The sequence below is a fragment of the Macaca fascicularis genome, chromosome 1 (assembly GCF_037993035.2).
Source record: "Macaca fascicularis isolate 582-1 chromosome 1, T2T-MFA8v1.1".
Classification (NCBI taxonomy): Eukaryota; Metazoa; Chordata; class Mammalia; order Primates; family Cercopithecidae; genus Macaca; species Macaca fascicularis.
In genome coordinates this window covers 167,792,634-167,815,162 of record NC_088375.1, presented here as the reverse complement: position 1 = coordinate 167,815,162, position 22,529 = coordinate 167,792,634, and the positions used below count along the sequence as shown (strand labels likewise).

At 36.7% G+C, this 22,529-nt stretch overlaps 1 protein-coding gene across 1 annotated transcript in view; it reads right to left on the bottom strand.

Moving 5' to 3' along the window:
• DNAI4 (dynein axonemal intermediate chain 4) overlaps positions 1–22,529 on the bottom strand; it is a 106,335-nt gene that overhangs the window by 51,879 nt on the left and 31,927 nt on the right. The window contains 3 exon segments of the mRNA XM_005543105.5: positions 2,008–2,147; positions 6,335–6,491; positions 20,900–21,012. Of these exon segments, the coding sequence (XP_005543162.3) occupies positions 2,008–2,147; positions 6,335–6,491; positions 20,900–21,012 (410 nt within the window).

Below are 22,529 nucleotides of genomic sequence, written 5' to 3'. Positions count from 1 at the left end.
ATTTTCAAATATTTTAGCATAAACTTACATACAGTAATCCATTTAAAACATTTAAACCCTTCACTTTTGAAAAAAATATGAATAGTTTTCCTAATATGAATTGGAAATCTAAAGTTACATACAGTAATCCATTTAAAAATATTTAAACCCTTTACTACATATTAATATTTGGAAAAAATATGAATAGGTTTCTTAATATGAATTGGTTAAGGACAAGAAAAAGTTACTAAATATCATCTAGGAATTCACTTTTCTGGGTCCATCCAAGTTTGCACCAATTAAGAAACTGACAAGGAATAAAACAGAGATCAAAATTACCTTTATTACTGATAATGTTTAGATCGGCTGATACAGTTTAGATGTGCAGCAACGAGCCTGATAACCACAGGCCTAACAATGTTGAGTCCTCCCGCTATAAAATGTATAGCATGGAGAAACCCATCAGAATTTGTACTCCTTTCTGCCAGCAGGCTACCAGAAGAGGGAAAGCAGGGGAATAACCATACATCCCAATGTATGGTTATTTACCAATCAAGTAAGTCACACCTCCACTCCTAAGTAGGAGTGAGTGAGATAATAGAAAGAGATGGAGATAAAGATATCAATTCATGTTCTTCCACGTAAAAGAAAACATTAGGAGTAGGGAGTAAATGCTCTCACCAATAAGATGTATGCATATTCTTTGATTAAAAGCAATGGTTAATTTTTTTGCTAGGGGTTTGTTCTGTTAATCTTTTGTAAAAACTAGCTTATAGTTTTGCTGCATAATAAAGGCAATTAAGAATAAAACCAGCCGTGGCTGGGCACGGTGGTTCATGCCTGTAATCCCAGCACTTTGGGAGGCCAAGATGGGCGGATCACCTGAGGTCAGGCGTTCGAAACCAGCCTTCAACATGGTGAAACCCGTCTCTACTAAAAATACAAAAATTAGCTGGCCATGGTGGCGCGCACCTGTAATCCCAGCTACTCGGGAGGCTGAGGCAAGAGAATTGCTTGAACCTGGGAGGCAGAGGTTGCAGCAAACCAAGATCGCGCCGTTGCACTCCAGCCTTGGTGACAAGAGCGAAACTTTGTCTCAAAAAAAAAAAAAAAAAAAAAGAATATAACCAGCCGGGCACAGTGACTCGTGCCTGCCATCCCAGCACTTTGGAAGGCCAAGGTGGGTGGATCACCTGAGTTCAGGAGTTCAAGACCATCCTGGCCAACATGGTGAAACCCTGTCTCTACAAAAATACAAAAATTCACCGAGCATGATGGTGGTTGCCTGTAATCCCAGCTGCTTGGAAGGCTGAGGGGGAGAATCGCTTGAACCCAGGAGGCAGAGGTTGCAGTGAGCCGAGATTGTGCCATTGCACTCCAGCCTGGGCGACAGGGTGAGACTCTGCCTCAAAAAAAAAAAAAAAAAAAAAAATTGGACTATAACTTTGCTTGTAATTACTTCTTTGGCTACATCCTAGAGATTTTGGCTACGCAATGTGCTCAGGGTTGTTAATTTGTACACATTGAGAAGTGGTAAGTATAGTAGTTAAGTGCACAAGCTCTAGAACCAGAACAGTTAGCAAACTTCTCTTTGCTTGTTTCCTCATCTATAAAATGGGGAAGCATAATAGTATGTACCTCATAGGGTTGCTGTAAAAATTAAATCAGTTAATATATGTGAAGGACATAGAATAGTGTCTGACACATTTAAAATGTTAATAGTTATGGCTGATATTATTTGTGACATAGTAAATAATCAGTTTATATAAACTTTTAAAGAGTATAAAGTTCTATGACATAGCATGCATAAAAATCAAGATGAATAATTATATCATTCAAATCTACATATTTATTACTTAACATGTCAAATTCTGAAAGTTATAGATCACAGTGTCCAACTATTGTTGTGGTTTGGCCAAATTATTTTTATTTTTGCTTTATATATTTCAATATTCATTTGTTGATTGACAGACTCAAAGAACGTATATTAGAACATTATAGTTTATCAAGCAGAATGAAACAAATTACCTTTATCTTCCATTATGATTTTATCACACTGAACATCTTTATTCTTTGGTGCTCCATTGAAAGTCTGCATCATCCTTTCAACATATAGGTCATTGCCTAATCTATTTCTACAAAGGACTTCATAATTCTTGTTCCTCTGACTGTAAAAAATAAAATGTATCCAACTCATTATTAAGAATCATCACCACACAAATTATCCCTTTATATTATTCTTTTCCTTAAAATTACTTTCATTAATGTGGCTTGCACCAAAAAGTGAAGTGAGAGTTCAGAAAAAGCCTTAGGAAAAGACTGCACTAAATGACCTCCAGAGGACTCTTTTATACTCTATTTCCCAACATCCCTATTACTTTCGGTACCTATCAATAACATGCTAGTACTAACTCCATGTAGGTTTTAGTTCTGCATATTTTTAAATTTTCCATTACTTCTTTGATGACCCATGAGGAATTTAGAAATGTGCTTTTAAACTTCCAAATGTGTATGTAAATGTGTCTGTTTTAGTTGAGATTTATGTTACTAATTTTTAACTTTATTACTTTGTCCCCAGAAAATTTCATTTGTATGATTCTATTGTGAAATTTTTGAGACCTTGCTTCGTAGCTTTATGAATAGATAATTTTTTATAAATGCTGCATGTGTGCTGAAAGAGAGTGTGTTCTCTAATTGTTGAGTGCAGAAGTCTGTATCTGACCATTAAGCTTTTATTCAAATTTTCTATATCCATACTAATTTGTTCTCTGGTTGACCTACCAACAATTAAGAGAGGTGTGTTTAAATCTCCTACTTTAACAGGATATGTATCAAATTTCCAATTTTTGCTTCATATGTTTTCAGGTTATTTTATTTATTTATTTATTTATTTATTTATTTATTGAGACGGAGTCTTGCTCTGTCACCCCGGCTGGAGTGCAGTGGCGCAAACTCAGCTCACTGCAACCTCCGCCTCTCAGGTTCAAGTGATTCTCCTGACTCAGCCTCCTGAGAAGCTGGTACTACTGGCACAAGCCACCACACCCAGCTAATTTTTGTATTTTTAGTAGACACGAGGTTTTACCATGTTGACCAGGCTGGTCAGGAACTCCTGACCTCAGGTGATCCACCTGCCTCGTCTTCCCAAAGTGCTGGGATTACAGGCATGAGCCACCGTGCCTGGCCCATGTTATTTTATTAGGAATATGCAAGTTCAGGATTACTATACCTTTCTATCATTACGAAGTACACTTTATCCCTAATAATGCTGTCAGTTTAATTGTTCCTCTGTAGGTGACATGTTTTTTAAAAATAGTTTTCTCTTTTTATTTTTTAATGAAATTACTTTTAAATTCCAATGCTCTTATTTATCTATTTATTTATTTATACATAATAATAATAAGAGATGTGGTCTCACTGTGTTGCCTAGGATGAATTTGGACTCCTGGGCTTAAGCTATTCTCCGGCTTCAGTCTCCCAAGTAGCCAGGACTGCAGGTATGTGCCATTGTGCCTGGCTTCCTTCTACTTTTAAAATCTTCTCTTTTTATCTGGTATTCTGGAATGCCAGTACAACGCACTGAGAACATTTCTTTTTGAATATTTAATTTTATTTAATCCTATTTCTGTGGAATGGTGTCTTTCAACAGTTTGGGAAAATCCTTCCCCACTCTCTGAATGGTATCTCTCCTCCATTCTTTATATTCTGCCCTTTTTGAACCTCTGATTACATATATGTTAGACCATTATTTTATTGTCACCTTTTTTTTTTTTTTTTTTTTTTTTTTTTGAGAGAGAGTCTCATTCTGTCCCCCAGGCTACAGTGCAGTGGCGTGATCTTGGCTCACTGCAACCTCTGACTCCCGGGTTCAAGCGATTCTCTTGCCTCAGTCTCTGAGTAGCTGGGATTACAGGTGGGTGCCACCATGCTGGGCTAATTTTTGTATTGTTTGTAGAGACGGGGTTTCACCATGTTGGCCAGGTTGGCCTCGAACACCTGACCTCAGGGGATCCGCCTGCCTCGGCCTCCCAAAGTGCTGGGATTGCAGGCATGAGCCACCATGTGTGGCCTATTCTTAACATATTTTTTAACTTCGTTTTCACACTTTATATCCCATTTTATCTCCAAACTTGATTTTGTATAATTTATCCAGATCCTGTCTAATTCATTAAATCTCTATTCAATTATGTCTAATGTTTAAATCAGTTTACTGCATATTTTCAACAATTACATAAACCACTTTAAAGTTCTTTTTAGATATTTTTCCAAATATAGGTCATGATTTCTGACAGTTTATTTATTTATTTTGAGACAGAGTCCTGCCCTGTTGCCCAGGCTGGAGTGCAGTGTTGTGATCTCCATTCACTGCAACCTTCGCCTCCCGGAAAAGCCAATTCTCGTGCCTCAGCCTCCTGAGTAGCTGGGATTACAGGCGCCCGCCACCATGCCCAGCTAATTTTTGTATTTTTAATAGAGACAGGGTTTCACCATGTTGGCCAGGCTGGTCTCAAAGTCCTGACCTCAAGTGATCCACCTGCCTCAGCCTCCCAAAGTGCTGGGATTATAGGAGTGAGCTACTGCACCCGGCCTGACAGTTTCTTAATGTTAATCACGTTTTAACTCTGTCATTTATTTGTTTAAACATTTCACACATTTTATATTCTATATCTGATAATATAATTATCTATAGTCTTCAGGATTTATACCAAATTCAACCTGAGGGAATTCTTCTCCTTCTCCTTCTCCCTCTCCTTCTCCTCTCTCTCCTTCTTCTTCTCCCTCCTCTCCCTCCTCTTCTTCTTCATCTTCTTCTTCCTTTTTTTTTTTTCAGACATGGTCACATGGTCTCTCTCGGTTGACCAGGCTGGAACGCAATGGCGTGAACACGGCTCACTGCAGCCACGACTTCCTGTGATCAGTCAAGTGATTCTCCTACCTCAGCCTCCTGAGCAGCTGGGACTATAAGTATGTACCACCATGCCTGGCTAATCAAAAAAGAAAAAAAAATTGTAGAGATGGGGCTCTCGCCATGTTGCAGGCTGGTCTCGAACTCCAGGGCTCAAGCCATCCTCCTGCCTTGGCCTCCCAGAGTGCTGGGATTATAGGCATAAGCCACCACACCCAGCTGATCTGAGGGAATCTTAGGAGCCAAAATGGTAGTATGCTTTCCTCCTGAGATTAGTGTTTGCTTCTGAAAACAGGGAGTTGACTCTACTGGCCTAGGAGCAGTTGAGATAATTGAGCTCCTTTTGAGAGTCTTGGCTTAACACAAGAATCTCTCTTTCAGCCCTTTCAATGTAAGGGTTGGGAGAACCCAAGAGTCATCACTGGTCTCCAGATCCATGTTAATATTAACATTTCTTCCCAACATTTCTCCCTTTCTGATTTCAAAGCAATTATCTGTCCCTTTCTTTTTTCCCTCTTTCCTTTTTTTTTTTTTTTTTTGTCTGAGGAACTTTCCCTTCCTTCTTACGAGTTTTTAAAGGTATGCTATTCATGATCTAATATGTACTATGTTTTATAGTTCAAACCATATTATAATATTTTATATTTTGAGAAGGAATAATACCCTAAAATTATTTTACTGATGGAGTTTTTAGTACTATAAATCCTATTCAAATAATACTTTAGGTAAAATAATCAGAATAACTATTAATAATCTACTTATAGTAACTATATTAATTTTAGACAGAGGAGAGTGGAACAAGAACAATTATCAGGGATAAAGAGGGATAGTACAAAATGAAAAAGGGGTCAATTCTTCATGAAAACATAACAGTCCTTAAATGTGTATCTGCCTAACAACAGACTGTCAAAATACTTGAGACCAAAACAAACTCTATTTATATTCATTAATAAAGAGAAAAGGAAAACTTCTCTAATATAGTAAATTCATTTATTTACCCATATTTTCCCTTCCTAAGTTTTAAATATTAGGTTAGTGCAAAAGTAATTGTGGTTTTGGCTATTACTATAAAAGTGTCAGTTCTTTCTTTTTAAATTGAAAATGATTTATATATGTATAAAAGTAAAAATAATTAAAACCTATATAGAGACTTGGAAGCCTATTTTGTTATTTGGCTTAGAAGTTCGCTTAATTATTTAAAAATATGGTAAAGCTATGGGCTCTTCCTCTAGAAAAATTTACATACAACATAAACATTTACCTTTCATATAAGTTCACATGGCACTTATATAACTTTGTATATAATTTTGTAGGGAATATACAATTTCCCCCCAAACCCCCCAGTGTATATCCTGGAATCCCCAAGAACCCTTCACAGAAACAAGGATAAGAACCCTTGGCTTAGCATTTGAATTACAGAAACAATGTAGACAACTGAACCATACATACGTTACTTTCTCAGCTTCTTCAGATTCTACAGAGACCATGACTGTGGGCAAGTCAAAAAATCTCAGTGTTTCTGTCTCTGTGAGTATTATCTCTATATTCTTCTCCCGGTCTTCTTTTGTTACAATTTTTTCAGGTGCTGCCCTTATAACTTGCAAATCTAAAATACATGACTTAATTAAAATCATTTACTAATTGCTATTTCTAATTTGCATTTTTCCTACTAGTCACCAAAATACCACACTGGGTAATATATTGCAGGTGGTCAGTATAGTCAAGGAACAGGCCAGGTTGTGAGATATAGTCTATTCAACCTTTCTGAAGCCAAATTGGATCCTGTAGGCCATAAACAGCCTTCCTTGCTGACATAACAAGCCTACCCCAGTCTAATACCTGTACTCATAACTCTAAGGGTATTCCATTATTACTATCCCACAATATTAATTGGGAACTGGGGTTAGTGACTGTTGGTACTACTCAAGAATATGGAGGCAAGTATATTTAGGGGGCATAATAAGCAACACTTCTTTCAGCCGTGAAGTTAACTTCTAATTCGTAGCTTTAGCAAACTTTTATCCTTCATTTGCTCTCCTTATTAGCTGTCTTTTAATTTAGATGTCATTCCATCTCTAATCATCTTCACCAGGGGTAAAGACTCTACTATATTAGTCCTGGTTGACTATAGAAGTAAGATTGGAACCAATGTCCATGCAAATAATAGAGTGAAAATAATTGGCCATAAACCTTTAGGACAGTCAGAACTGGATCCAAGGTCCTTGGAAAATCCCATTGAGAATTGAGTTTCACAGCCAGGAGAGTTTGGAATTGGTTATGTGGGTAACAGCCACAAGAAAGTATATAAGTGAGAGTTCAGTGTTTTCTACCAACAACAGGGTATACAGCAGACATTCATGAGCCTTTGGAATAGGTAAAGCTTGGACAGCTTTAGGAAAACTTAAGAATGTCTCAGTCTTCTCTTTAAAAGGTTCAGAGCTGAGAAAAACACCTTCCTCATAATCTAAAAAAAAATACAAGTTATTAATTCCAAAAACCAATCATGAACATTTTTAATGGCTAAATAAATTATGGTATACCCATCTATGACTATTAAATACTAAGTAATTTAATAATAAAAATTTTTGAAAATATGTTCTAAAATGTTAAATGACAGAGCAGCCCAGAACATGATCTGCACTATGGTAATAAGAATGTAAAATATTATGCAGATAAACAAGGTCAGGAAACAGAAAATTTTAAGTTGCAAATCTTCTTTAGTTTTGGGTGATTCTTCTTTTTTAAATATTCTTTAATTTTTACTATTTGTGTAATACATTTTAAAAATAAGTAAAAGATTTTATTTATATAAGTAAATCTGACTCAGACAAAATAAGTAAAAAAGTAAATGAGTTATCCACAAGAACAAAATTTGAGGTATATGTAGTCCAAACTTTTTGTCAATGAAGAAAATAAAAAACAGAGGTTAAGTGAAAAGTCCACACAGGAATACTAGCAATTTTAAGACTAGCGTTTCAGGCTCTTGATTCTCCGAGGTTTCTTACTGTTAGACCACCAGATCTTCCTTTGCGATTTAGTTATATATACTTCAAAGTAGCATTGTGGCAAAGACATGCTAATTATAAAAATAAATGATCTTATATTAGATGTATTACACATATAGAACCTAATATAGTAACATCTCAGTTATTATGGTTGGGAAAAGTAATAGTCTAGTCAACCTTCTTGATGGCAGAGGAACTACCATTCATAGACAAAGCCCTGGGATGGCAAGTAGGATTTTTGCCTGGAGTTCCGTATCACCCATTTCCTAAATGTTGCTTGAATTTAATATATATTCAGAAACTACCCCCAAACCACACTCTTTACCCATAGAATCTGTCTATTTCATGGGTTAGATCCCCTAACTCTAGACTGGCTGTACCACAGATTTTGAGTACACCTCTCTCTCCACCTAGAAAAGTATCACAGTTCTATCAATCTGTTTTGCCTGCTCCTCTTGACTGCCAATGATGGAGGGAACATCTACACTCCTGATGGTTCTTCCCAGAAGAGGGAGCTCTAGCCTAGTATGACAATCATGGCTCCTCTCCACACCTTTACTCATGAAGCCCCTTGAGAGGGTTAGGGGAGTCCTGAAGTGGTCTAGAACCTTTCATGAATGGGTGGGTAAGTCTGTCAAATTTGAGGGTTTAACAGGGGACTTTTATCCACAATGTGATATTTTGGCTCCAATTCATCATATTTACCCTTACCATATTTTTCAATTAATTCAGAACAGGGTAGGGAAAAGGGATGCAATTGTTTGGCTATTCTCAGAGACCCCAGTAGAGAACAACCTATGAAGCCTTCCTTGGCCTCTACTTTAGTTTCAATGGGCCCAATACAATTACAGTATAATTGAGTCACAAAAGCAGTTTATTCTTCCTCCTTTCTCCTCACTTGTCAAAGGTATCTATTAGTGAGTTATTTATTAACTGAGAGCATCCAGAGACAACCTGTGCATGAGATGCTGTTTGGCCCCTACCTTGCAATTAAAACCACAAACTTTTCTAAGCACAAAACTCCTTTTGGTTTTATGGTAAAGCAATGGTTCTCAAACTTTACCATGCATCAGAATCACCCAAGGGCTTAACAATAATTGCTTGGGCTTACCTCTAGACTTTTTTTAAACATTTGGTAAACTTTGTGTTTTAGAATAGTTTTAGGTATACAGAAGAGTTGTAAGAATAATTAGAGTTTCTATATACCCTATATCCAGTTTTCCCTATTGTTAACATTACTTTGGTACATTTAGTACAACTACAATATTGCTATTTTATTATCATATAAAGTCCATATTTTATTCTGATTTCCTTAAATTTAACTGTCATTTTTCTCTTCCAGGATCTCATCCAAGACACCACATTACATTTAGTCATCATGCCTCCTTAGGGTTCTCTACACTGTGACAGTTTCTCAGAATTTCCTTGTTTTTGATGACTTTGAGAGTTTTGAAGAGTAGTGGTCGCATATTTTGTAGAATGTCCTTCAATTTGTGATTTTCTGATGTTAAACAAGTGTTATGGGTTTCTGGGAGGAAGACTACAGAGGTAAGGTGTCATTCTCATCGTCATATCAAAGATACATGATAACAACCTAACTTATCATTGATGGTGTTAATCTTTACCACCTGTCAATATCCTCTGCTTTAAAGTGATTTTTCCTCCTCTCTCCTTTGCATATTGTACTGTTTAGAAGAAAGTCAACATGCAAATCCCATACTCATAGAATGGGAAGTTAAGATCCACCTTCTTGAGGGAAAAATATCTATATAATAATTTGGAATTCTTGTATAAAAAGATTTGTCTATTCTCTCTTCTTCATTTATTCAATATTTGTGTTACTATGAATTCATGGGTATTTATTTTATAATTTGGGTTATAATCCAATTCTATACTATTTATTTTGTTGTTGAAATTGTTCTACCTTTTGCCATTGTGAGCTCTTTCTGTTGGCTGCTAGGTTCCTCTCAAATACCCCTTTTTGTTGTTTGTTTATTGTAGAGACTTGTTCTATTTTGTTTTGTTTGAGCACTTCTTTACTCTCTGGCTCATCTTTTATCCCTGGCTCAGCTCTAGAATCGGGCATTTCTTCAGAGCCCTGGTTACTTTTATTAGACAATGGAATTAGAACCAAAATCTGAGCACTGAGAGTGCCTGCTGCTTCTGGGGTGTCATTGCTTCTAGGCCTTCTTAGTGGACAGAGCTAAGAAATATTTGTATGTATACTAACTTGTATATATAAACATATCTATACATCTGTGTTCACCTATATATCTCTATTAAGCTAAACATGAGTTTATATTAATGTTTTTGACACTTGTTCGATACCACATGGATAATTCTAGCTTCCTTTCTTGCTTTCTGTAATCTCCCACTCCAACAATGTTGAGTTCCTACCATCTGCCCTCCAATTACTTACATGTTCAATCCCAGTATGCATGTACAATGATTCAGAATTATTAACCCCATACCCCATGGGAAATGACTACAATCTAGAGTGTTTATTTGCAGTTCCTTGTGTCTTTAATCTCACAGCCTCTACTCATTTTCAATATTATTTAGGTGTATACCCTTTCCTCCCACTCCTTCTGGGGGGTTATATTATACATTTGTAAGGCAGTTTGATTCTTCTGTTACAGTCTGTATTCCATTGTAGGATCCTCCTATTTCTTAACTGTGATTTAAAAAAAAAAATTCCCGAATTTTAAGTCTCACTTTTTGTGCAGTAATATTCTATGGGTTTTAGTAAAGGCATGGTGCTATGTATTCACCATTACAGTATCTATACAGAGTAGTTTTACCATCTTAAAAAATATTCTTTGTGCTTCACCCATTCAACTATCCCTTCTCTTCAAGGCCATAGCAACCATTGATTGATCTGTTTTCTGTTTCTACAGTTTTGCCTTTCTCTAGACTGTCATATAAATAGAATCAGACAGGATACAGTCTTTCCAGACTGGTTTATTTAACTTAGCAATTAGTATTTAAGATTCATCAATCTTGTTGCATGGATTCATAGCTCATTTTTTTATTGCTAAATAATATTCCATTATATGGATATACTTTTGTTTGTTTATTCACCACTTAAAAGTCATCTTGATTGCTTCTAGTCTTGCATTTATGATTAAGCTGCTAGAAACATTTGAGTGCAAATTTTTGTGTGAAAATAAATTTTCACCTCATTTGGGTAAATGCCAAGGAACACAACGGCTTGATGATATGGTAAGAGTATGTTTAGTTTTATGAGAAATTGCCAAACTATATTCCAAACTGGATGTACCTACCATTGTACATCCCCACCAGCAAAGGAATGAGAGTTCCTATTTCTCCACATATTTGCCAGCAATTGGTATTATCAGGTTTTTTAGCCATTTAAATGCATATGTAGTAGTATCTCATATTTAATTTGCATTTTCCTAATGACATATGAAACTGAGCATCATTTCATATGCTTATATGCCATCTGTATATCTTTTTTGATGAAGTGTCTGTTCCTACATTTCGTTCATTTTTCACTGGGTTGGTGATATGGTTTGGCTGTGTCCCCGCCCAAATCTCATCTTGAATTGTAACTCCCACAATTCCCACATGTCATGGGAAGAACCCAGTGGGAGGTGATTGAATTAAGGGGGTGGGTAACTCCCACAATTCCATGTCATGAGAGGAACCCAGTGGGAGGTGATTGACTTATGGTAGCAGGTTTTTCCTGTGCTGTTCTTGTGATAGTGAATGAGTCTCAAGAGATCTGATGGTTTTAAAAATGGGAGTTTCCCTGCACAACTTCTCTCTTGTTTGCATGCTGCCATCCATGTGAGACGTGACTTGCTCATCCTTGCCTTCCACCATGATTTTGAGTCCTCTCTAGCCACGTGGAACGTAAGTCCATTAAACCTCTTTTTCTTCCCAGTCTTGGGTATGTCTTTATCAGCAGCTTGAAAACAGAGTAACACAGTTGGGGTTTTTTAATTGTGAAATTTATGAATTGTTTATGTACTTTGGATAAAAGTCCTTTATGATCTATTTGATTTGCAAACAATTTTCTCCCAGCCTGTGATTTGTCTTATCATTCACTTAACATTGTCTTTCACAAAGCAAAAATTTTTTAAAAGTCCAATTCTACCAATTTCTACTTTTATGGATTGTGCTTTGGGTGTATCTAAAATTCCATTACCAAAGCCAAGATCACACAGATTTTTTCCTGATGTTTTTCAAAAAGTTTCATACTTTTGCATTTTAAATTTAGGCCCATGATCCATTTTGAGTTAATTTTTGAGTAAGATGTAAGGTCTGTGTCTCTGCTCTCTCTCTCACTTTTTTTTTTTTTTTTTTTTTTGTATGTGGATGTTCAATTGTTCCATCAACATTTATTGAAAATTCTTTCTTCATTGAATTGCCTTTGTGTTTTTGTAAAAAAATCAGTTAATTATATTAGTGTGGGTCTATTTCTGAGTTCTGTATTCCATTTTATTTATCAGTGTACTTGATTATGATAGCACTATAAATATGTTGAAATCAGGTAATGTGAGTCCTCTGGTTTTTTTTTCCAGAGTTGAGCTGGCTGTTAAATCCTCTGCTCTTCAATATAAATTATAGACTTAATTAGCTGATATCTACAAAATGATTGCTGGGATTTTGATTAAGATTGGATTGAATCTATACATCGAATTACAAAGAACTGATATCTTTACAATACTGAGTGTTCCAATGCATGCATATGAAATTCATTTATTTTTTTTTTTTTTACTTTTTTCATCCCTGTTTTGAAGCTTTCTGTGTATAGATTCTGTAAATATTTTGTTAGATTTATACTTCTTATTTTCTGATGCTACTGTAAATGTTTTTTGTTGTTGTAGTTTAATTTCAAAGTTTAGTAGTTCGTTGATGGCAAACAGAAAGGCAGTTTGCTTTTATATATTGACCTTGTATCCTGCAATGTTGCAGGATACATGCCTATTGGTGCCAGGAAGTTTTCTTATTTTTTTTTTTTTTTTTTTTTGTAGATTCTTAGGAATTTTCTATATAGACAATGATGTCATCTGTAAGTATAGACAGTTTTATTTCTTGCCTTCCATTCTGTATAAACTTTTTTTTGAGACAGAATTTCGCTCTTATCAACAGGCTAGAGTTCACTGGTGCGATCTGGGTTCACTGCAACCTCCACCTCCCAGGTTCAAGTGATTCTCCTGCTTCAGCTTCCCAAGTAGCTGGGATTACAGGTGTGCACCACCACACCCAGCTAATTTTTGTTTTCTTAGTATATACGGGGTTTCACCATGTTGGCCCAGCTGGTCTTGAACTCCTGACCTCAGGTGATCTGCCCATCTTGGCTTCCCAAAGTGCTGGGATTACAGGTGTGAGTCACCACACTTGGCCCAATCTGCATAAACTTTATTCCTTTTTAAAAAAGTAAACCTAGTTTCGTTTTGCCTGTGACATAATTTTTTAAATATCTTTTTAAGGAAGATATTTTTAAATAGATTGTATTTTACAGGAATATACAATTTTTAAATTGTAAAGTGACAATTTATAATTGTGTACATTTATGGGTTATGAAGCGATGGTTTAAAAGTAGAATAATTAAATCAAGCTAGTTAACATATCCATCACCTCAAATACTCAACATTTTTGTGGTAGAAACGTTTGAAATTTCTCTTTGCAATTTTGTAAAAATAGACTATTCTATTATTCTATTATTAACTATATTTACCACATTATGCAATAGACTTTAAAAAAAAAAAACATACTTCTAAGATTTTTCACCCTTTGATCATCATCTCCCCAATCTCCCAAATCTCTAGCCTCTGTAACTACCATTCTACATTCCACCTCTATGAGATCAATTGTCTTAGATTCCACATATAAATGAGAACATGTAGTATTTGTCTTTCTGTGTCTGGTTTATTTCCCTTAGCATAATGTTCTCTAATTCATTACATCCATGTTGTCACAAATGACAGAATTTCCTTCTTTTTAAGGCTGAATAGTTTTCCCCTGTGTGTATATACCACATTTCCTTTATTCATTCATCTGTTGATGAACATAGATTGATTCCATAACTTGGCTACTTTGAATAGTGCTGCAATGAACATGGGATGCAGTCAGAGAAATTGATTTCAAATCTTTTGGGTAAATACCCAGAAGCAGGATTGCTGGATCTTATGGTAATTCTATTTTTAGTATGAGGAAGTTACCTACAGTTTTCCATAATGGCTATACTAATTTATATTTCCATCAACAGTGTATGAGAGCTCCCTTCTTTTTCTGTATCTGATGAGATGATCACACAGTTTTTGTCCTTCATTCTATTGTGATGTATCATATTCATTAATTTGCATATGTTGAACCATGCTTGCATCTCAGGGACAAACCCCACTTGATCATGGTGGATGAGTTTTTCCAATGTGTTTTGGAATTCAGTTTGCTAATATTCTGTTGAGGATTTTTGTATCCATGTTCATCAAGGATATTGGCCCATGATTTTTTTCTTGTAATGTCTTTGTCTGGCTTTGGTATCAGGGTGATATTGGCCTTGTAAAATTAGTTTGGAAATGTTCCCCCTTCAGACCCCAACTGCAACCCTGCCCAACTGCAGATACCAAATAGCGTAATTGCCTAGCCAAGGAATACAACCTGTGACCAGATTGACCAGAAGCCATCAAAGTACCCTGTCAGCAGCTCTGCCTGATAGCAGAGAACAGCCAGTTGTCTCAAGAGACAGTGGAAACCTAAGTTATTAATTGTACATCTCTCTTCTTTTCTAACATATGCATTTGGTGTTATAAATTTCCCTCTAAAAATTGCTTTTTCTGCATCCCTAAATTGTGATAAATTGTATTTTCATTTTCATTGAGTTCAAATTATTTGTTTTTAAATTTCTCTTGAGACTTCTTTGGCCCATGGGTTATTTAGATTTTTGTAGTTTAATTTACAAATGTTTGGAAAATGTCCAGCTATCTTGCTGTTATGATTTCTAGCTTATTGCTATTGTCAACTGAGCACATACCTTGTATAATTTCTATTCTTTCGGGTTTGTTGAAGTATGCTTTATGGCCCAGGATGTGGTCTACAGAATGCCATCTATCCTTTCTTTATGTAGATCCAAGTTTCTGACCCATGTCATTTTTCTTTTGCCTGAAGTTCTTTCCACATTTCTTTCAGAGCTGGTCTGCTGGCAATAAATTACCTCAGAATTTTGTTTATCTGGGAAAATCTTCATTTCTCCTTTACCCTTGAAGAATAATTTTTCTGGATATAGAATTATAGAATGCCAGTTTTTAATATCAACACTTTAAAGATTTTTGTTCCACTCTTTTCTTGTTTATTTGGTTTCTGATGAGAAGTCAATTGTAATTTATATCCTTGTTCTTCTAGCCAGGTGTGATGACTCATGCCTATAATAATCCCAGCACTTAGGGAGGCTTGAGGCAGGAGAATCGCTTGAGCCCAGGAGTTCAAGACCAGCCTGGGCAACATGGCAAAAACCTGTCTGTACAAAATAAAAGAGAAAAAAAGAAAACAATAAAAAATATATCCTTGTTCTGCTACAGGTAAGATGTTTTTTCCTACTGGCTTCCTTCAAGACGTTCTCTTTGTCTTTTGTTGTCTGTAATTTGAATATAATATTCCTAGGTTTTGTGTTTTTGTTTCGCTTTGATATTTATCTTGATTGGTATTCTTTTTGTATCTGTGGTTTAGTGTCTGACATTAATTTTGGAATGTTCTCAACAAGTATTACTACAAGCATTTCTTCTATCCCATTCTCTCTTCTTCTGGTATTCCAATTGTGCATATGTTACACCTTTTGATATTATCCCAGAGTTCTTGGATGGCTGTTCTATTTTCATTCTTTTTTCTCTTTGCATTTTAGTTTGGGAAGTTTTTATTGACCAATCTTCAAATTAACTGATTCTTTCCTTAACCCTGTGAAGTCAATGGGGCTATCAAAGATATTCTTCATTCATGTTGCTGTGTTTTTGATATCTAGCATGTCATTTTGAGTCTTTCATATAATTTTCAACTCTCTGCTGACATTACATACCTTGCACATTGCATACTTTTTCCATCAGATCTCTTAACATATTAATCATAATTATTTAAAATGCCCTGTCCAATAATTTTTACATTTTTATCATAACAGTCTGGGTTTGATGCTTGCTTGATCTCTTCAAAATATTTTTTTCTTGCCCTTTAGCACTCCTAATGACTTTTTGTTAAAAGTCAGACATGCTGTATCCTGTAACAGGTACTGAGGTAATAAGGCCTTCAGCAGAAGAATTGATGGTATTCAGGGTAGCAGTTTGGTTGTGCTTAATGTTGTTGTAGCTACAGGTATCAAAACCTTTCTTGTTTTTGTTTCCCTTCCTGGCTTTCAGGCTTCTCTGTATTGCTTTAGAGAAAGCCTATGTCTTGCAATTCTTTCATCTGTAATCCAGTATTGTCACTCTGGAGGTTCACTGGTGGTAAGTGGGGAGAAGGGAAATAGTCTACAATCTGATTGACTCTCACACTTTTAGTTAACCTGTGTCTTGGAGACATGGTGTTCACAAGTATATCTATTCCTACTTCAAGGGTATAGTTGTCTTATCCCTGCCCCTACTCCCTTCCCTGGCTGCAACATTCCCAATCAAATTCCTCAAGCACTGTTATTTTTCCTCCTTAGTTAAGAAATAAAGGCTGGTGCTAGAGTAGAATTCCCTTACCCTAACTGGGCTATAGTTTCAAAATTACCCTCTGGCAAATTTCCCCCACTCCCCATCCCCAGATTAAGTCTTTGTTAGAAAAAAGAGGCTAGGAGTGTTTTAATGTGGATATTCTTTCCCTCCCCTACCAGGGCCACTAGCTTATCTTCAGCTCAGATCCTTAGCTCAGATCCTCACTGAAAGAATCCACTGGATTCCTAGAATGAAAGCCCATGTAAGTGTGGGCCCTCTCTTTCCCATGACTTTGGTCCCCCATGAATTTTTCACTCTTATACTAGCAAAATACTCAGCCTCCAGCAATTCATGAAAATAATCATTCATGTGTTCCTCCAGCTTATGGTAAGTAACTCTTGGGAACTGTATTTCTCTGGATTGTCTGCGTCTCTAGATCTCAAGGTGGCAGTTTGCCCTTGTCACCACAGTTCTCTGATGAGTCCAAGAAAAGCTGTTAATTTCCAATTTGTCTAACTTTTTCTTGTTATAAGACGGGAGTAATGACTTCTAAACTCTACATACAAGAACAGAAACTGGAAGTCCACACCCAGAATTTTTTATTCAGTAGGTCTGGGAGGGGGGAAGTTACGAACATATTTTAAATATATTTTTATCTAGAAGTATATTAGAACAGGCTAATTTCAGGAATTTTGTGAGTCAGTTGTTAAACATAGACATTACTCAAAATTACATTATATAAATTTATTATTAAATAAATCATATTAAAAACAAAGATAATAATTACTCAAGGATCATCACTTGCTAATTATGCTATTAAATTTTACTACTGCCTTCTGGAAGTAGTGGCTCACACTTTGCAATCCCAGCACTTTGGGAGGCCAAAGCAGGCAGATCACTCGAGACCAGCCTAGCAAAAACGTGAAATCCTGTCTCTACTAAAAATTCAAAAATTAGCTGGGTGTGGTGGCAGGCGCCTGTAATCCCAGCTACTTGGGAGTCTGAGGCAGGAGAATGGCCTGAACCCAGGAAACAGAGGTTGTAGTGAGCCGAGATCGCACCACTGCGCTCCAGGCTGGGTGACAGCGAGACTTTGTCTCAAAAAACAAAAAACAACAACAACAAAAATTTACTACTACCTAATCTCTTGCAGTTATTTAAAATATCTATTGTATCTGTATGGTGGTGTGCTACTAAGTATCTGTTTGTAACTTCCCATTCAGAAAATTTATGTTGGGAGCTTGAAATCTGCTGTGATGAGAGGATTTATAACATGGAAATTGGCAAATGCAGCAAATAAGGATTTCCTTGGCACCTGTGTAGTTAGTAAAACATTTATCAGCATACTTACTGCTTAGGCCTAAACCCTAGTCCCAGATATTGCAATTCGATTGACCTGAATTGAGACACAACTATGGGAATTTTTTAAAGGCATACCAGACGACTTTAATATGCATTCTAGAGTGAGGAAACACTGTTCTAGTCTAAAAAAGAAGCCAGGGGGTAGAACTCGAATTGTTTAGGTGTCACTCATTTTAGAGGCTGACTTCATAGTTACAATTCACCAGCAACGGCCGGGCATGGTGGCTCACGCCTGTAATCCCAGCATTTTGGGAAGCCGAGGCAGGCAGATCACCAGGCCAGGAGTTCAAGACCAGCCTGTGCAATATGGTGAAACCCCGTCTCTACTAAAAATACAAAAATTAGCCAGAAGTGGTGGTAAGTGCCTGTATTCCCAGCTATTCGGGAGGCTGAGGCAGAAGAGTCACTTGAACCCAGGAGGCAGAGGTTGCAGTGAGTCGAGATCACGCCACTGAACTCCAGCCTGGGTGACAGAGCAAGACTCTGTCTAAAAGAAAAAAGAAAAAGAAAAAAAATTCACCAGCAATTGACCAAGATGATATAAATATGTACATTGTTTTTCAGGTTTTCTGGAGGTAAATTTGTGTTACTTGTTTTTGTTTGTTTTTGATGTAGACAAGCAAAAAAGGCTTCAAGAGAAATTGTTTCATAAAGATTTAGTCTTTATGCTAAGAGCAATGCAAATCTTTTGAAGAGTTAGTTTCTAAGCAAAAGAGGATGCAATTAGTTGTGTTTCTAAAAAAAAACATTCTGAATATAATTTGGAAAAATAGATTGGAAGGTGGCAAGAATATCTATAGAGAAAGCTGGGGGAGGTAATGACAATAATCCAGTTTTCCTGGCCTCCAACTGAGAGAATGAGGGTCTCTCCTGCAGCAGATATTGCTGATTGGTTAGGTTTTTTTTCCAAACCCTTTCTCTCTTCCCTTGTCTCTTTCTTTTAATAGAAATAATATAATTAATAGAAAGCTAAATAGCTATTAATATAATTAATAGGAAGCTAAATACTTGATTTTCCAGCCTCTCTTAACGCTAAGGCTGATCATGTGACACTTCTGGCCAATAAGATGAAAGCAGAAATATAAAGGAAGGGGAAAGGCTTCCGGGAAATTTTTTATCTTCCTGAAAAATGAGATAGATATGATGATGCTACTTCCCTTCTCCTTTCTGTCTTTAATGTGGATAATATGCCCAGAGTGAGCTGGAGAAGATATTTTGAGACCATAAGAAAAGAAGAAAGGCTTTAGGAAAGAGAATAGCAGAATGGCCAATCCAAATTCTGACAAAATTAAGCCAAAAAAATCAAAGCCAAAAGCTATCTCTTCTTTTAATGTGAGAAAAGTAAATATTTGTTCAAGTTCTTTTTAGTTGGGTATTCTGTTACTTGTTGTCAGTCATTCCTGTTACATCTCCCAACATCAAAAAGAAAAGTCCATAAAGCACCATTTTTCCAGCCTTATATCTTCACCAGTCCCTCATTATCATTTTAAAGGAAAAAAATCCTTATTGCACTGCAAAGCAAGTACCCCTCAAGTATGTAACCATTTCTCCCAGCACTTTTGATCATCCATTATTATTTCCTCATTCTTGTATCTTCATTTTCATAATCCTTTCCATTACCTCATGTTTTACCCTCTGCCTGGATTGGACTTCCCCTACTTCTCTGGACAAGTAACTAATAATCTTTAAAAACCTAATTCAAAAGTCAATAATGTTCTCTGTGAAGCCTTTTTTATTTTACCTCAAAGGATTTAATCACTTCTTTCTAAGTGTTCCCATGACATTCCACATATGTCATTATGGAACTGATCACAAATGTATCAGAATTATTTGTCTCCGATTAGAAGTTGAGCTTGGTGGCTCACACTGATAATCCCAGTACTTTGGCAGGCCGAGGCAGGCAGATCACTTGAGCCCAGGAGTTTGAGACCAGCCTGGTTAACATAGCGAAAACCTGTCTCTACAATAATTACAAAAAATTGGCCAGGCACGGTGGTGCATGCCTGTATTCCCAGGTACTTGGGAGGCTGAGGTGGAGGATCACTAGAGCCTGAGAAGCAGAGGTTGCAGTGAGCCAAGATTGCGCTCCAGTCTGGGTGACAGAGTGAGACCCTGAGAAGAAGAAGAAAGAAGAGGCCAGGCACAGTGGCTCACACCTGCAATCCCAGCACTTTGGGAAGCCGAGGCTGGCAAATCATTTGAGGTCAGAAGTTTGAAACCAGCCTGGCCAACATGACGAAACCCCGTATCTATTAAAAATACAAAAAAATTAGCTGAGCATGGTGGCAGACACCTGCAATCCCAGCTACTTGGGAGGCTCAGACAGGAGAATTGCTTGAACCCAGGAGGCAGAGGTTGCAGTGAGCTGAGATTGTGCCACTGCACGCCAGCCTGGGTGACAGAACAAGACTCTGTCTCAAAAAAAAAAAAAAAGGGAAAGAAGAAAAAGAAGAAGAGGAAGAGGAGAAGGAAGCAGAGGAGGAAAAGGAGGAAGAAGAAGAAGAGAAGGAGGGAGAGGAGGAGAAGAGAGAGGAAGGGGGAGAGGAGGAAGAGGAGGAGGAATAAGAGAAAGAAGAGGAAGAGGAAGAGGAGGAAGAAGAAGTGAGGAAGAAGAGAGGAAGAGGAAAAGAAGAGGAAGAAGAGGAAAAGAGGAAGAAGAAGAAGAAGAGGAAGAAGAAGAAGAAGAGGAAGAAGAAGAAGAAGGAAGAATAAGAGGAAGAGGAGGAAGAAGAAGAAGAGGAGGAGGAGGAGGAGGAGGAAGGAGAAGCTGAGCTCTAACACAAAGCACCAGTGGTTCCTCAGGATGATGATTCAAAAAAGTCACCCAGGGAACTTAAAAAAACAGATATTCCCCTGGTAATTCTCTTGATGCGACTTCACAAGCCAGCATTTGGAAATGATTATCATATTTCTTTTGTCTCAAGTATCCAACCAATAATAAGCATACTGACTAAATAATGGACTGTTACTGAAATAAACAAGCATATTTTCATTACCTGTGAAACTAGTCAATCTTTCTCGTTTATAGGATGGTTCTTCCAGGTCTTCTGCTATTGATTCACTTGTTGATACACTTGACTTAGAAACTGTACTGCTTCCTAAAACTGACCTTTAATAATGAATAACAAAATTACTCATTTATTTAGATGTCCTTATGGGAAACTAAGTATACAAATTAGAACACATTATCAGATGGAGAAATCAAATATACTAGGATCATGTAAGTAAAATAGATACATTAATTTTTCAAAAATGAGTCGGTTTCTAATATTTCTTAAATAAAAAAGTTACTTAAAATTTATTTATTTATATCTTTATTTATTTTTTGAAATGGAGTCTCGCTCTGTCACCCAGGCTATAGTGTAATAGCACAATCTCTGCTCACTGCAACCTCTGCCTCCCAAGTTCAAGTGATCCTCCTGCCTCAGCCTCCTGAATAGCTGGGATTACAGGCTTGTGCCAGCCACCACGTCTAGCTAATTTTTTTTGTATTTTTGGTAGAGACGGGTTTTCACCATGTTAGCCAGTCTGGTCTTGAACTCCTGACCTCAGGTGCTCTGCCCACCTTGGCCTCCCAAAGTGCTGTGATTACAGGCATGAGCCACCGCGCCCAGCAAAAATGTATTTTAGAAGAAAGACATGTTAAACATGCTTAAAGTCCTTCAGTGAATTATCAGTACACTTAGTACAAAAATCCAAAATACAGTCTACCTACCCAGCACATTCATCTTCATTATTAGTCTTCCTTTACTTTTTTTTTTAGTTCCTCAATCTTAGGAGCTCTCTAACTTCAGAGCCTTAGCCTGGAATACTCTTCCTTTCGTTTTTCACTTGGTTTCTGTTCACTACTCAAATGTCATCTTAAAAATGTGATTTATTTCATTTTATAAAGGCTTTCTCAAGGTTTAACTAAAATATATGTATTCAGAAGGAAATCAATGGAAGAATCCAAAAATAATTTCCTTAAACATATGAACTTAACACTACTCCGTGGTATTACATACTTTCTTTTTTGTTTCTATTTATAGTCTCAACTGCCCATCAAAACAAGATGTAAAGTTTATTGGAATATCTTGTTTTACCAGGTACTGCTGTATTTTTGTAGGCAAATTCAGAGGCAAGCTCCAGAGAAGCATATAATTGCTGTGTATTATAAAATAAGAGAGAAATCAAACTCTAGGAAAACAGAGATTTGCATGGGAGAGGAGGGGAAAAAAGGGAAGCCACCTCTTCCCATAAAATGCAGCTCAAAAGAAGCCGAAGAAACCTGAAGAAAAATGTCTAATGGGAATTTGAAATTAATTGTATGTGATTTTAATCCCATCTTTTGGTTGCTCAGGAAGTCTTGAGTGAAATACATGTATTTTCCACAAATGTTTTGTTGTGAGTATATGGGAACTCTTAAGACATTAAGAACTCTGCATTTAATTTAAAACATGAGAGGAATGTAGAGATGGAACATTAGGATGATAATTAAAACTTCGGTGGCTCATGCCTGTAATCCCAGCATTTGGGGAGGCCTAGGCGGGTGGATCACCTGAGGTCAGGAGTTCGAGACCGGTCTGGTTAACATGCTGACACCCCGTCTCTATTAAAAATACAAAAAATTAGCCAGGCATGGTGGGG